This window comes from Beta vulgaris, chromosome 6 (genome assembly GCF_026745355.1).
Source record: "Beta vulgaris subsp. vulgaris cultivar EL10 chromosome 6, EL10.2, whole genome shotgun sequence".
Lineage (NCBI taxonomy): Eukaryota > Viridiplantae > Streptophyta > Magnoliopsida > Caryophyllales > Amaranthaceae > Beta > Beta vulgaris.
The window spans coordinates 50833514-50848491 of NC_079207.1; the positions used below are offsets into that span (position 1 = coordinate 50833514).

Sequence of the window (14978 nt, forward strand, 5' to 3'; positions counted from 1 at the left end):
GTGCTGTGAAAAAGATTTTGAGGATGGAGATCTATAAGGAAAGAGGTTAGAGGAAATTTTTCTTGTCACAGAAAGGTTATATTCAGAAGATTTTGTCAAGGTTTGGCATATCAACAGTTAAGCCTATAAATACTCACAAGTGCTTCCAATAATCATTTGTCTGTTGCTTTTGCATCCAAGACTGCCGAGGAGAAGGAGCACATGAGTCGGGTTCCTTATGCTAGTGCAGTAGGGAGCTTGATGTATGCTATGGTTTGCACTAGACTGGATCTTGCACATGCAGTTAGTGTCAATAGTAGGTTCATGAGTGACCCTGGTAAGGAGCACTGCCAGGCACTAAAGAGGATTTTTCGTTACCTGAGAGGTACGTCTGATATTAGTCTTATTTATGAGAATGATACTCGGTGTTTAGTCACTGGTTATTCTGATTCTGATTATGCTGGAGATGTTGACGGTAGGAGGTCCATGACTAGTTATGTATTTACTCCTGGTGGTTCTGTTGTTAGTTGGAAGACAACTTTACAGGCTACAGTTACTTTGTCTACTACTGAAGCAGAGTACATGGCGTTGACAGAAGCTGCTAAAGAGGGGATATGGTTAAAAGGGCTAGTCAGTGATCTTGGTTTCATCACGATCAAGCTATTGTGTATTGTGACAGTTTGAGTGCAATATGCTTAGCCAAGGATCAAGTCCATCATGAGAGGACTAAGCATATTGATGTGAGATATCATTTTCTGAGGAGTGAGACAAGAATTAAGGTGAAGAAGGTAGAACTGCTGATAATCCTGTTGATATGTTCACCGAGCTGGTTCCGCAGAGTAAGTTTCAACATTGTTTGAACTTACTCAATGTTCGTGGCAACTCTGGGGTCCTTAGGGACTAATTTGGTCTGGTTGTCTTTTGGGACAAATCTGTTTGTAAGGAGATTTTGGGCGTTGTAATCAATGCATCTGTTTTCTGGTTTATTGTAAGAGGATTCAAGTCAAGGTGGAGATTTGTAAGATTAATGCCTCGAATGTGTTCGACGAAATGCGTCAAAAGGAGCTTTTAGAGTACCGCCAGATCAGGTCGGGCAAAGTCACTCGATCGGGCCCGAGACGATTTTTTCAGCAGCAGTTATTTGGAGATCGATCGATGCCATCGGGCATGTTCACCCAATCGGGCGCCTCACCGAACTTACGACAGGACGAGGTCCCCGATCGGGCCCGTGTCAATCTGGGGTTTGGTAAAAGTTCCGCCCGATCAGGCGGATGCACGTTTTATGCGAAAACGCGTTTTTCGACGCGGAGTATAAATAGGTTTTTTACCTAGTTGTTTTAGACTACGAACTTAGTCTAATTGTCTCTATAATCTGATTTTTCTTCACGTAATAAAATATTCTCTCTGTCCGTGGACGTTGCCAAATTGGTGAACCACGTAAATCTATTGTTTGTTTTTTCATTGTTTTGCATTCAATTATTTGTTTTTTTTTATCACGTTTGTTATAACACGTGCTTATGTTTGCGTTGCTTGAAGGCCATGATATTTTCTTTTGTAGTTGCAAAATGAGAGAAAGATAGAGCTGCGGAGGAAAGAAAAATGAGAGTGACTTCTTGTTGGCAACTAGTTGAAGCCATTAGTAATTTCAACTTATCTAAGAGGGCTAACTAAGCAATTTTCTCCATATTGAATACATTGATTTCAATTCATATATCTAGGCCAACGAAACAGCTCACCACTTTTTGGCAGTTCCCACGAATTTCAAATCGCGTGTGTTTTTGTTTGCCCACCGAACGACCACATCAAGCAAAGCTTATCATTGATTGAATATAAGTTGACAAAACAACAAGACTCGAAAGGGCTTTTGAAAATACTTCACTGCAGATAACTAACTACTCAAGTTTCAATACTAATGATGCTGTTTGTATGAAATTAATCTTCAGGAAACCTAGACAAAAAAAAGGATATGGTGGTTTACAATCGGCTAACTCTCAAGACATTCGTTTTGTTTCTACTAATAGTCAGGTTGAATTAACATGCGTTATCATGCCTGATGAGCACAGCGACAAGCAGCTATTCATCAGCATCAGGATCATCAAAATCTTTAACCTTCACATCAGCATCTTCTCCGTACTGAATGCTCATGTCAATCTGTGACAATATATACTGCATGCTGTTTTGCTTCCTTAAGTCAAGAGGGATGAAACTCACCATGCTGTACTCGTCTACCAGATCAATCAATGCTTTGTTCAACTTCTCAAACTGCGGAGCCATTTGACGGTTCAAAAGTGAGAGTAACATATGGGGTTCGGGGTTCAAGAAATCATCAAGGTCTTTCTTGTTCTTCACGAGGTCCATTTTTGACAAAATATTAACATGGGGTGCTTCAAGCTGGACCATGGCAGAGAGAGACGACAGGCAGCCACTGATAAACTTGGTAATATCTGTCATGAACTGTGAATCGAGTAAATAAACAACACAAACATTGAAATTCTTACGCTTCAAGTGCTCCACAAAGTTCTTAAGGACTGGGACATGAGAGAAGAGTTCAATTTGTCCAGGACAATCGAAAACCAAATAATCATCGTCCAAGAAATCATCTAGCTTTTCAGTAAGCCAGTCATCAAGATTATCTTCAAGTTCTTCCATGCAATAAATCAATCCACCATTAGGGCCCAGTCCTAATTCTTCCATAACATCCTCCAAATTAATAAGTTCTCTAATATCCACAGCAACAGGATAGTCAAAGTTTTCAGCAGCAGGATCAAGGTTGATAATACTAATTGTTCGACGCATGGTTTCACAGTGTTGGTACAAGCTAGAGCAGTAAGTTGACTTCCCACTTCCTGCAGGACCAATGACTAGTTGTGCATACCCCATAACAACTTTGTCAAGCTTTTCCTATCACCAGCGAGCTAACAGATCAAACGTAAACAGCCTAGCAATTCACACATAACTAAAATCATGAGCATGAAAGTTAGAAGAAAAAGATAGGGGCACACGAAAAACAAGCAATTTCCATCAAATACAAGTAGGGGAAAGTAACGAGTGAGGTTGAATGGAGAATAGTTGACTGGTGAGCATGTGGGAGAGAGGTAATTTGGTGAGTCCACTAGGCGTGGGCCCGACACCAATTTCTCACGCTTAGTGGTGAAATTTTTCTCCATTTGACATGTGGGAGAGAGGCTTTTTTCTTTGTTTTAGAAGGGAGATGGAAGTATTTAATAACATGGACCCCAATTCATGACAAAAAGAGCATGAGGAAGATATCTGAAGTTCTAAACTGTACAGCAATGGATAAAACTACGCCACCACGCAAACAATCAAATTCAGCCAAGCTATGGCTTCAATCATTAACAGGTTGTGGGTCAAACATGCAATTTGATAAAGACAACACGAAACCAAGGGGTACTGATATTAAATAATATCCTTACAAGTTCACCAAAAGAAGCAAGATCTTGTGTATGATGCAAATGATACAGAAGAGTAAAAGAAATCAAAGCACATCCAACATTCCATCGTGAGCTATATGGCCTATAGTCACAGGTTTGACTAATAGCCAAAAAAGGGGAACACTATCTTCGACTTTCGCACAATGGAACTATAATAAAAAAAATTGACTCTTTTTTCCTTCATCACTGTAATTTCATAAGAGTTAAGATACTCAATTCTAAGCAAATATTATTTACAAAAAAGATAGGTTGTTTACTATCAGAAAACATAACTTGATAGTCAGACAACAAACATAATGTTCAGTGTGTCTCCGAACCCTTAACACAGCGAAATGTAATTAATCAATAAAAAAAGGAACCAATATAAATATATTCCAAAGACAGTTCTCAGATGAATGAATACAAACATTTGTATATCCAACTGTTATATCAATGTTATACAAGGAGAGTGCCAAACATTAAGAGCAGCCCCTGTATATTATTGGCCTAATGGAGTTAGAGGAAGATTTTGGACTCGAATTAACCCCATTTTCATTTTAGGTCTCCCGTCTCTTATTTTCTTTATACATAATTCTCAAACATATTGATTATTAGAGTATTTAATCAGTGCTTAAGTTCTAAACAAACAATCCTTATCAAATTAATTGTTCTTCAGTCATTTGTCAATCTATCCTCAAAACACAAATAACCTTATTAAGGTTACTCAGCTAATATCCTTCATTTGTCAAATTAATCCAACACTAAAACAGGCTTGTTCCTGAGCTAAGGAGCGGCCGCCCTGAGCCCATGGAGAACAGGTCATTCATTCCAAATTTCCAGTCACAAAACTTCAAACATTGATTTGATGAAACAAACAAGAACAAATGAACAATTGCAAGAACATATGTGCATGTACAAATTGTGACATGATTATGCTTATCATTTGATTTCATGAAACAAACATGAATTAAGAAGTTATACAAGAATTCAAATCAGAAGTTTGTAACATGTAAAGTATCCCTAACAACACGAAATAACATCAGATAAGAAAAAAAAAGTTGAATTCAAATCATAAGTTTGTAGCATGTAAATTATCCCTAAAAACACGAAATAACATCAGATAAGAAGAAAAAAAAAAGTTGAATTCATGAAACAAACAGGAATTTAAATCTGGGGATATGGAGTTACGGACGTACAACAAACACAAAAATAGTAGAAAAAAGTTCATAAAAATTGTTACAGCTAAAATATCGATAGTCATACAATCAATTTTGTTAAAAAAATGCATAAGATTAAACTTCAAACAAAAATTCACTTGACTTTACTTGACTTGGGTGTATCATTTGTCATTTCCTAATTGTATTCATAAAATCAATTGTCAAATTCAATTTCGAATTTCAATAATCAAACCCTAACTAATTAATCAACAATGTCCAAATTCAACAATTTACATCTAAATATTCAATTAATTTAAGAATCTAACATATATAAACTTAGAAAAGTTGAAAAATATGAAATTAAAACACAAAAGTATAAACTAACAACTTACAAGCTTCGAATTGATGTATGGGTCGCGATTCGCGAAGCCGAAGAAGGCGAACTGGCGTCTGGCGATTTGGCGAAGTCGATTCTCAGGCAGCGTCGCAGATATGGCGGTCGGCGCCCCTCACTCGTTTCGTCGGAAGTCGAATCTCGGTAGTCGGCCGTTCGCACTTCGCTGGTATCAGGTGTGAGAGAGGAGAGAGAGGAGTCTGAGAGAGAATAATGAAAAGTATGAAACGCGTTCCTGCTTGTGCGCGAATTTTTTTTATTTTTTATTTTTTGTAACTGAATTTGTTTTTGAATTTGCGAGTAAAGTTGTATCCATGTCCCCTTTTAGATCCGTCACTGCAAACAATAACACTCGCAAAAAAATCAATCGCATGAATAATCAAATGAAGAAGATCTTAAAAATCGCAACGAAAGATTGTCTAAACAAGTAGATTCATCTAAGATTAAATTGAACACGGATGCAAGTTTGGTCGAGGAAGGGTGGGTGGGACTTGGAGTGATAGCCCGCAACTCGGAAGGTAGGGTGTGCTTTATTGCAACTAGACGTGTGCGTGCCTACTGGCCTCCCGAGGTAGCTGAATGCAAGGCTACTTATATTGCAAGCCGCCTAGCCAAAGCTCATCGATATGGTGATGTGATCTTCGAGTCTGACTCTCTAGTAGCCACGAAAAGATTAACAAAAGCAGCAGTTTTCTTCTCTGATTTGGACGCAATACTCGGGGACATTCTTGCTATGTGTAATGCTTTCTCTTCCGTTTCTTTTTCTCATGTTAAAAGGGATGGGAATACTGTTGCCCATAACCTTGCTAGAGTTGTGCCTTTTGGTGTTGAGCAATGTTGGGAGCATCACTGTCCTAGTGTTGTAGCACCTTATGTACTTATGGACACATTGTCCCTTTGATTAATGCACCTCTCTTTCCCCTCAAAAAAAAAATGAACTCGAGCCTCAGAATTCCGTCAGTAAGGGAAGCTGAGAAGTTTCTAAAGTTTAGGGTTGGACAGGGTGTATCTATAACTATCTATATTATACTCCGCGTAGTTTAGTATCTCTATTCTATATAGGAAGAGAGGGGGCCATAATAATGAAAGTCCTATTTTACTCTCAGTAAATATTAAAATTAAAATTTACAAATCACGGCATAAGCACAACTAAACATATCTTTTTTAAAATGGAAAAAGTAATAATCGCAATTTACAAAATAAATAAGTTAGCAACTGCCAATTATCACGTACATGTATCAAAAATAATAATATAATATTTCTAATTAAATGATATATATCCAACTAAAACCTAAAATTAAAAAAAAAAAAACTCTTATTAAACGGATTAATTGCTACTGATAACCAAAACCATAAAAAACAGATCTTTTACTTCATCATCTCAAAATCATAAAAAAAAAAATCTTCTTATTCACAAGTGTTCATTATCTGGAAAAAAAAACAACTGGCGTGTTCGGCACAGGCTTTTTAAGTAGCTTTTAGTGTCTTGACTAGGTCAAAACACTAATTAAGAAAAATAGTAGTGTTTGGCAAGGTAATGATGTAAGTAGCTAGTAGTGTTTGTGAAAAGCTACAATTTGTAGCTTTTGGGGTAGCTTTAGTGGTGCATATATTATATGATAAAGTTTTGTTTAAGTTTTTCATTAATTATTTCTAAACAGCTACTTTGACAGCTTCTTTTACCGAACATCAATATCTTATACCGCTATTTGGACAACTAACAGCTAACAACTACACACCAACCACTAACAGCTACCAGCACAGCTAACAGCTACTCTAACAGCTAAAAGCTACTTCTACAGCTATTGTTACCGAACACGCGTACTAATTACGGTTCCTATTCAGCAAACACAAACAAGTAATTCATAGCTTAAAACACTATGCAAAGATAAACACTATTACTTTGTTCTGCATCTGATTCATTATTTTTATGCAGCAAAAGTAGAACCAAATCATACAAAAGATCATTTGAAGATTTGGAAGCAACAAACAACACATCACCAAATACATGTTTGTAATTTCAATTACTCAATAGATGACAAATTATGAAATTTATATCCTTTTGTTTTTTCGGTCTTATCTAGCATTGCAAAACATACTTCTCATTTGTTGCGACAATAACATCTAATGCATGTCAATTGTCATAGTAACAAAAATAAATTATGAAAAAATAAAATTAAATCAACAAATTAAATAAAGCGGGTAGTTTAGCTGTTGATGTAAAAAATAATTAAATAAGAAAGAAAGCAAGAACGCAGCAGAAATGGTGAAGTTGATGAGTTTAGTTATAAATCTGCTCTTGCAATATGATAGATTCCATTTTTATTCTTTATATCTTCACCTAAAGATCACTAAATGGAGAGAGAATATAGATGAAAAAGGGGAGGTAGGAAGGAAGCAGGAGAATGGGGTTTCGGTGGTTTTTATGGTGTTTGTTTTAAACCATTGTTTTGGTGTTTGTTTTAAACCACACAAAGATCTAATAAGCACACATACCTTGTCCTCTTGACTAGGAACCTCACATTCTTCAGGCTGCTTCATATAGATCTTCTTATTTAACTCACCATTCAAAAAATGCAGTTTTCACATCCATTTGATGCACAATTAAATCATGAATAGATGCAAGTGCAATTACTGCTCCAAGAGTGGCTACCTTGGTCACCGGAAAATAGGTATCAAAGAAGTCTAAACCTTTCTTTTTGTAAGAAACAACCTTTTAAAATTATTCTCGCAACTTAAAACCTAAAAAAAAATGTATTTGCAAAAGAACCTTAGTCTACTTTCAAGAAAGAAAAGAACAAGTATTTATGTGCCGAAATTGGAGTTGGTGGAAACAGGAGAAAAACCATTACACATATCTTGCAACATATCAGCGAAATTGTAGGTGTGTTTAGAACTGATCTATATCGTCGGTTCTACAAAACAAAGTTAACATGCAAAGCAATAACTATAAGCAATCTGATTAATTGCAGGAAAAAAATGTTAGCAAATAGGTGCAAACAACTCAAATAATAATGCACTTAATGATGCAATGATGTGAAATTAGACTATATAATAAGAATGCATGAGACACTATGCAAGGATCAGGGTGATACAAAGCAAAAGGTATAGGTAGAATGTCATACACGATCGGGGTATGCAAGGCTAGGAAAGATGAAACGTAAAGTAAATCAATGCGTGTAATGTTTGTATCAGTGCCTAAAAGACTGAAAGTGAGCCAAGATTGTCTCTCGCAAATAAAATATCTTCGATATTCGAAAATAAATTTTCTATTAAAATCTTAACATGTTAGCAAAATTTAAATAGTTGTTTATAAAAAAAAAAGAAATCTCTATTATATAAGGGAAGAAGAGGGGGATACTAAAAATGATAATTCCTTTTATACCCTTAAGTAATAAAATATAAATTCACCATGTTTTATCATTATATCCTCAATTGACAAAATATTTACATCATCATTGATTTATTGGCTTTCGAAAAACAGAAGAAAAATATATAATGAACTTTATGAATAATTTTTCGTATATATTATTACACAATTGACCTTTTGTTTGTTTTCGCACGCCACCGCGTGCATACAGACTAGTACGTTAAAGGTAGAAGAAAACCGTAATTTTGTAGGTGGTCTCGGGACCACCAAAAGCATCATGCTCCATGTCCAAAACGCAGAACAAATGAAACAAAACGCATGGGCATTAAGTTAAATAAATTTGTTGGAGAGATTTCTGTGAAATCCTACATTAAAAAAGCTAAAAAAACTTCTCACCGGCATTTGTGGAGATGTGGTATGTGACCGTTAACAAAAAAATTTCTATCTTTCTATCCCACATTAAGCTACATAGCACGTAAAGTGCAAAAGAAATATCTAATTATCATTTAATGCATTATTATCATATTTTTTTTAAATAATTATGAAATTAGTTTGTGTAGCAGCAAACCGCCTACCATTTCATATAATTCAAAAGGTATGTTCTTTTTAATTCAAAAGGTATATTCTTTTTAATTTAAAAGGTATGTTCTAATTTAAAAGATATGTTGTTCTATTTTCAAAGATATATTCTTCTCATATATATATATATATAAATAACATAACTTAATATTTAAAAGAACATAACTCAATATGAAAAAGAACATAACTTAAAATGCAAAAGAACATGAATTTGTTTAACAAGAAATAATTTACCGTTCGAAATTGGTATATTCTTTTAATTTAAACTGTGCATTCTTTCATTATATATATTTTTCAATATGACCCATGTTCTTTTACGGATGGAGATTCTACAATCTACATGCTATTTAATTATGAACTATATGTTCTTTTTACCATAAAATATATCAATGTTTGCAAAAACAACAACTAATAAATAATAGTAGTTTATTTTTTTGTTAAAAAAAAAGTTTACAGGAACAATCCGCAATTCTTGCGTGGGTAGTTATCAGCACAAATTAACCATTTTTTTTCTCTATCATTTTGTTTTTTTAAAAATATTATTTCTTTTTTTTTTTCTTTTCTTCAAATTCCATTTAACATTCAATATCATACATTTTGGAGTAGGACCACATAGAGGGAGGTGGTCTCTAATCCACCATCCACGCTTGGAAGAAAACAGAAGGGAGTAAGTAAAGCAAACTCGCAAGAACCGAAAAGGGGAAGATAAAAGGAAGGCGACGACAAATTGTGGTATTCTTGTTCATTGCTTCTCACTGATTTAAACTCGAATTATCTATATTCGATGGCAAGTCAACCCACTGAAAACCCACAATCAATCTACGACTTCACTGTCAAGGTCTGTGCTTTTTTTTGTTCTTCTTAATTCTTATACTTCTCACTTTTAACTTTTTTTTTTAAGCACTCTCTTAAATCCGTGATTAGATGAACTTTGTCTTGGTTGTTTTCGGACTAAGGTTACTCACTTAGAGGTCCAACAAGCCCCAAATCCCTAACCCTCAAAGGGTCCTTGGTACTTTTGACTCTTTTATACCCTTGTGCTATTTTCCACCTAAATTTAGAGCTTTTTTTGGGTATCATATGGTCCATGTTAATTTACCCAGAATACAATCTTTAATTTTCAATTTTGTTTTTGGTATCTTGATCTATTTGTACTATACTCTCAGTTGTGGTGCATAAATGTTCTTGTCTTGTAGAATGCCCAAGAAAATGATGTCAAATTGAGTGATTATAAAGGCAAAGTATTGTTGATTGTTAACGTTGCTTCCAAATGGTACTGCTCATTTCTCCCTTCAATTCTTGTGCTTCATACGAACATTTTAACATTTTGCTCAATATATTATTATTTCTAAGTTGTTGCCTGTTTTATGGTTGGTAGTGGAATGACCAGCTCCAATTACACTGAGCTAAACCAATTATATGACAAGTACAAGAATCAAGGTATTCATCTATTTTTTTGCTTTTATGTTGTTATTATTTGTTGATTTAAATAAGCTTTATGATTAACTAAGGTTCTTAGCAATCTTGTATTTATAGGTCTTCAGATACTGGCCTTCCCATGTAATCAGTTTGGTGATGAGGAGCCAGGGAGCAATGATGAGATTATAGATTTTGTTTGCACTCGCTTCAAGTCCGAATTTCCTATATTCGACAAGGTACACCTAAGAGGCTTGACATGACTTAGTCCTGTCATATACTTATGGTTTGAGTCTAAACTGCTTGTTAAAAATGGCTATGACCTATGTTACTCAGACACGGATTGAGTGTCTACTCAGATACGGGTGACCAAATGTCCGACTCGGCTATTTTGTAGAAAAAAGACAAGTTTTTAATTTAAAATGAAGTATCCAAGTGAAATATCGTGTCGGACACGGTACGACACGACACTCGGTTTTTTTAGGTAAATGAAGGTGTCCGGAGTAACATAGGCTATGACATTTAGGGGGAGTTGTTTGGAGGGATAAGGAGTGGGATAGGGATAGAATATCCCTTATTTCGCTATCTCTTTGTTTGTTTAAGAGGAATTAAGTTATCCCACATGATAGGGATGGGGATAAAAAGGTAGTTTTGTATACTTCTAACTCTTGAAGTATTTTGGAACGGAAAAGACGGGATCTTCTTGTAAAAACAATTTTAGGAACTCTCGTTCTGCCAATATGTATATCCCGAAAACATGTTATTGTCTGACCAGGATCCGTAATCTTTGATCAAGATGCTATCTGGATTTATTATGCTATATTATGCTGGTGTTGATATTGTTGGTATCCTCTTGTTGAACAATTTGGGGTTCAAGAGGGGTCCTTGGGAAGGAAGGAGAAGGAAATAAGATGAAGAGAATTGGAAGGTTAAATCGATCTCTTCATATTTCTCACTCCTTTTATAGGTTTAAAGTATGTGCTAAGTATATAACAATATTCATTTCCACATTCCATGTATCTTTATTATCCAAGTATAGGGAAAGGATTCCTTTTGGTGCCAAGGTTTGAAACCTCCAACCTTTAGTTCAAACAAGAAGTATTCTCGACCACTATTTCACAACTTTTCATATGTATATCTTGGACAATATAGCTTTTGTAATTAATAATTTAATAAAATGTATAAGGGGGCCGTCCTCTACCCACCCTAAGGAAGATCCACCCCTGCTTGATCACCGTATGAGCTTGTAGGCCATATGAATTGGAGAATCCACTTATGTGCTTCTACCCTTCATAATATATCTAGAGTATTCTTTATGATTAATTTAGTGTCTTAGAGTATTCTCTGGTAGATGCTTGTCTCCAAACCTATGGTGTTGATGGCTTGAACTTTTGTTCTTCTTGCATACTACACTTGTAGATCGAAGTCAATGGGGATAAAGCTTCACCCTTGTACCAGTTCTTGAAGTTGGGGAAATGGGGAATTTTTGGAGATGATATTCAGTGGAATTTTGTCAAGTTCCTTGTTGACAAGGATGGCCAGGTTGTTGGTAGATATTATCCCACAACTTCACCTCTAAGCCTGGAGGTAAGTGGTTCACTAACTTAAAAGTTTTTAGTGTTTGGTATTTCGTCTAAATTGTGATGTTTTTCTACATCATCCTGCAATCAGTGGTCATCTGATTGGCTGATTACCCTTTTCTTGTTGCAGTATGATGTAAAAAGCCTATTAGGACTTGCATAACTGGCTGCTTTACTCGTAAATTACATGTAATGCACATTCTCCCTATAGAAGGTACAACTCAAACTCCCGTTTAGTGATGCATCCTTGCAGTTAAATTTTCCATTAAGATTTGGTAGTAACTATAGTAAATTTAACATTTCTGGTTCTCAAGTGTTGGATTTGGTTATTTAAAGGGGATATTTTTACATCTTTTGGGTACTTTTCTTTCTTTTTTTTTCTTTTTCTTTTTTATCCAAGGGTTTGCAACTTTTTATGTGCTTTTTGACGGTCTAGGAATGAAAGCATGAGGAACTTTGATGGTGCAATGAAAAGTCTAGCTAATGCATTGGTCAACAGGACATTATTACATGTAGCTAAATAAACACGTTATATGTTTGTGCAAGGATAATGTGGCTGATGAAGCTGAAATTGTACTGACCTTGAAGAACATGTTGCATCGTCTGTACTGAAATTGATCGTTCATATCAACTTTGAACTTGTATCTGGACCTGTGGTTGTATCCTGAAAGCACTAAACATGCTAGTGAAGTAAACCAAGAAAAAAAAAGTTCGCATGTCATGTATAAAAGAAGTTGGAGGCTTGGAACCAGTTCTATAACTGGACTCACAATGACTAAATATTTGGTGAACTATAGTTGCGGAAGGTGACCTGTCTAATTTGAAACGCCAAGGACTTTTTTTTTAGATCTTATATGTGGAATCATGACAATTAGACCGGGAAAGGAAGGGCCTACGCCCGACGACCAATCCATACAAAGAGATTAGAAATAATTTTTTATGTATTTTGACCAATATTTGCATTTATCAATTTATTTTGTTGGGAGGAGTTTGCCACAAAAAGGAGTTAAATGTGTCAAAGAACATTATCTTGAGGTTAGAAAGAACAGGTGAATCTAGAGTCGGTAAAAAGTGACACGGCCTGTCAACCAACCTGAAGGTAGTGGATTTTTGTCAAATTTTTCGATCCATTTATGTAATTGGGTCGACACGATATGACCAGTTTAATAAACAGGTTGGATTAGGGTTGAAATTTTCAACTTGGATTTAACTCGGGCAACCCGTTAACTTTTTTTTTTTAGGGAAACCTTTGCAGTTATTAGTTAGTCGTGTTCTCTATTTCGTTTTTCATATGGACTTGGAAAATAGTCACAAACAGTACCCAATCTTCAAGTCCCCAACCGCTCAATTTACAAGTTAGGGTTTCTGACTATAATCGAGTATTCAAGAAAAAAAAAGCCTCACTTACTACGAGAAATGATAAACATCTAATTGCTAGATGTTTGCCAAACATCTAACATTAATGTGGCAACATGTGAGTGGTACACATGTCACTATATTGTTTATCCAAACAAATTACTTTTTCCAATTTTTTAAACTTGTATATCTCAAAAAATATATTTTAGAAAAAAATAAAAAATATACCAATATTCATATATTTTTATTCTCTACAAATAGACATCCATCTTGATATAATTTCATCATATTTTTATTTTACTCTTCTCTATCTCTTATTTAGATATGTAAAAAAAATATACGAACACTATCTGTTTATACACAAACACTAGTGTGAGTTGCATAAACACTAGTTATAGTTACACGAACACTAGTTCTAGTAGCATGAACACTGTATATTAGCATCGGAATCTTCTGACAGTGTCCAATTAAAAAAATACGAACACTATCTGTTTATACATAAACAACTATTTTTAGTTGCATAAACACTAGTTATAGTTACACGAACACAAGTTGTAGTAGCATGAACATCATATATTAGCATCGAAATTTTCTGACAGTGCCAATTTTCGAGATTACTTTTTTGTTTGACTGATAACTTTTTTTCATGTATATTGACAATTTTACCCTGCTAGATGTTTATAAACATCTAGCAATTAGATGTTTATCATTTCTCCACTTACTACAGCGAGTCACTCGCACTTTCTCACACACACACACACAAAAGTTAGGGATTCTGATCTTTGCACCTTTCTCTCTCGGGCGAAACAGACAGTAGATATCCGGTAATATTTACACTTTACATTCGGTTTGATTTTGTCATTTGTCAAACTCTGGTCGAAGTTTGGGATTGTTCTACTACTAAATACTACCTCTGTTTTTATTTAGTTGCAACGTTTTGACTTTCACGCTTGCCAATGTACAATTTCAAATTGTTTTATCTCTAATTGTATGTAAGTAAAAATTATAAAATTATATTATGAAAGCTTACATCGAAACGAATCAAAAAGACCCACATGACTATATTTTGTTTAACATATAAATCAATAAATGTGGTCAAATAAGAGAACATGAATAGTGCAATTTGTCAAACGTTGCAACTAAAAAAGAACGGAGGTAGTATGTAATTTGTTGATGCAAAGATTCATGTTAAATATACATATATATGAACAAATTATAGCTACAATCTACTCCTATTTATGATGTGTTTCATGTTGTTAAACGTGATTCTGTTAGCTACAATCTACACCTCAAACACAACAGTCAGGTTTAAGTAAGTTTTTCTTTCTTTAAATTTGTAAAATTATAAAATTTGTAATTTCAGACATCTTCGTAACTCGTTCTAAACATTTTGTAGACTGTAATTTTTATTTTACATCAAGAAAATTTGCATTAATTAAAAATTTAAGTACAGTCTAACGTTAATACAATCAAGCAGAAACAACTAACACTAACAAGAATTATGTTAACTAGTACATACTTTATAAATAAAAAATTAACTGATATGTGTCATATCCAAAAGTAATTTGTCTTGAGCGATGGTGGGCGAAGTTGGGTTATATGTGAGGCAACATGTTGAGATACACAACACTGGCGATCTTTATAGAGAGATTGCGATACAACTAGTAGACCCCAATATCCACTAGATGCAAAATACCAAGGTCCTTGACGATCCTC

At 34.7% G+C, this 14978-nt stretch overlaps 2 protein-coding genes across 2 annotated transcripts; one reads left to right on the top strand and one right to left on the bottom strand.

Annotated features, from left to right (window-relative positions):
* Window positions 1-1774: 1774 nt before the first annotated feature.
* Window positions 1775-5248, bottom strand: LOC104897015 (uncharacterized). Its single transcript, XM_010683825.4, has 2 exons — window positions 4960-5248; window positions 1775-2917 (listed from the first exon to the last, which is right to left on the bottom strand). The coding sequence occupies exon 2, from the start codon at window positions 2857-2859 to the stop codon at window positions 2053-2055; it is 807 nt and encodes a 268-aa protein (XP_010682127.2). The 5' UTR covers window positions 2860-2917; window positions 4960-5248; the 3' UTR covers window positions 1775-2052.
* A 4281-nt stretch (window positions 5249-9529) lies between these two features.
* LOC104897014 (probable glutathione peroxidase 8) lies at window positions 9530-12860 on the top strand. The gene is made up of 7 exons (XM_048645945.2): window positions 9530-9748; window positions 10107-10183; window positions 10289-10350; window positions 10447-10565; window positions 11746-11913; window positions 12037-12120; window positions 12453-12860. The coding sequence occupies exons 1-6, from the start codon at window positions 9695-9697 to the stop codon at window positions 12067-12069; spliced, it is 513 nt and encodes a 170-aa protein (XP_048501902.1). The 5' UTR covers window positions 9530-9694; the 3' UTR covers window positions 12070-12120; window positions 12453-12860.
* The last annotated feature ends 2118 nt before the right edge of the window (window positions 12861-14978 follow it).

Excerpts from the sequence above, each read along its gene's own strand:
- LOC104897015 (XM_010683825.4), bottom strand. The coding sequence starts at position 2,859 with ATGGGGTATGCACAACTAGTCATTGGTCCTGCAGGAAGTGGGAAGTCA.
- LOC104897014 (XM_048645945.2), top strand. The coding sequence starts at position 9,695 with ATGGCAAGTCAACCCACTGAAAACCCACAATCAATCTACGACTTCACT. Across the intron at positions 9,749-10,106 it reads TCTACGACTTCACTGTCAAG|AATGCCCAAGAAAATGATGT; the intron begins GTCTGTGCTTTT and ends CTTGTCTTGTAG. Across the intron at positions 10,184-10,288 it reads GTTAACGTTGCTTCCAAATG|TGGAATGACCAGCTCCAATT; the intron begins GTACTGCTCATT and ends TATGGTTGGTAG.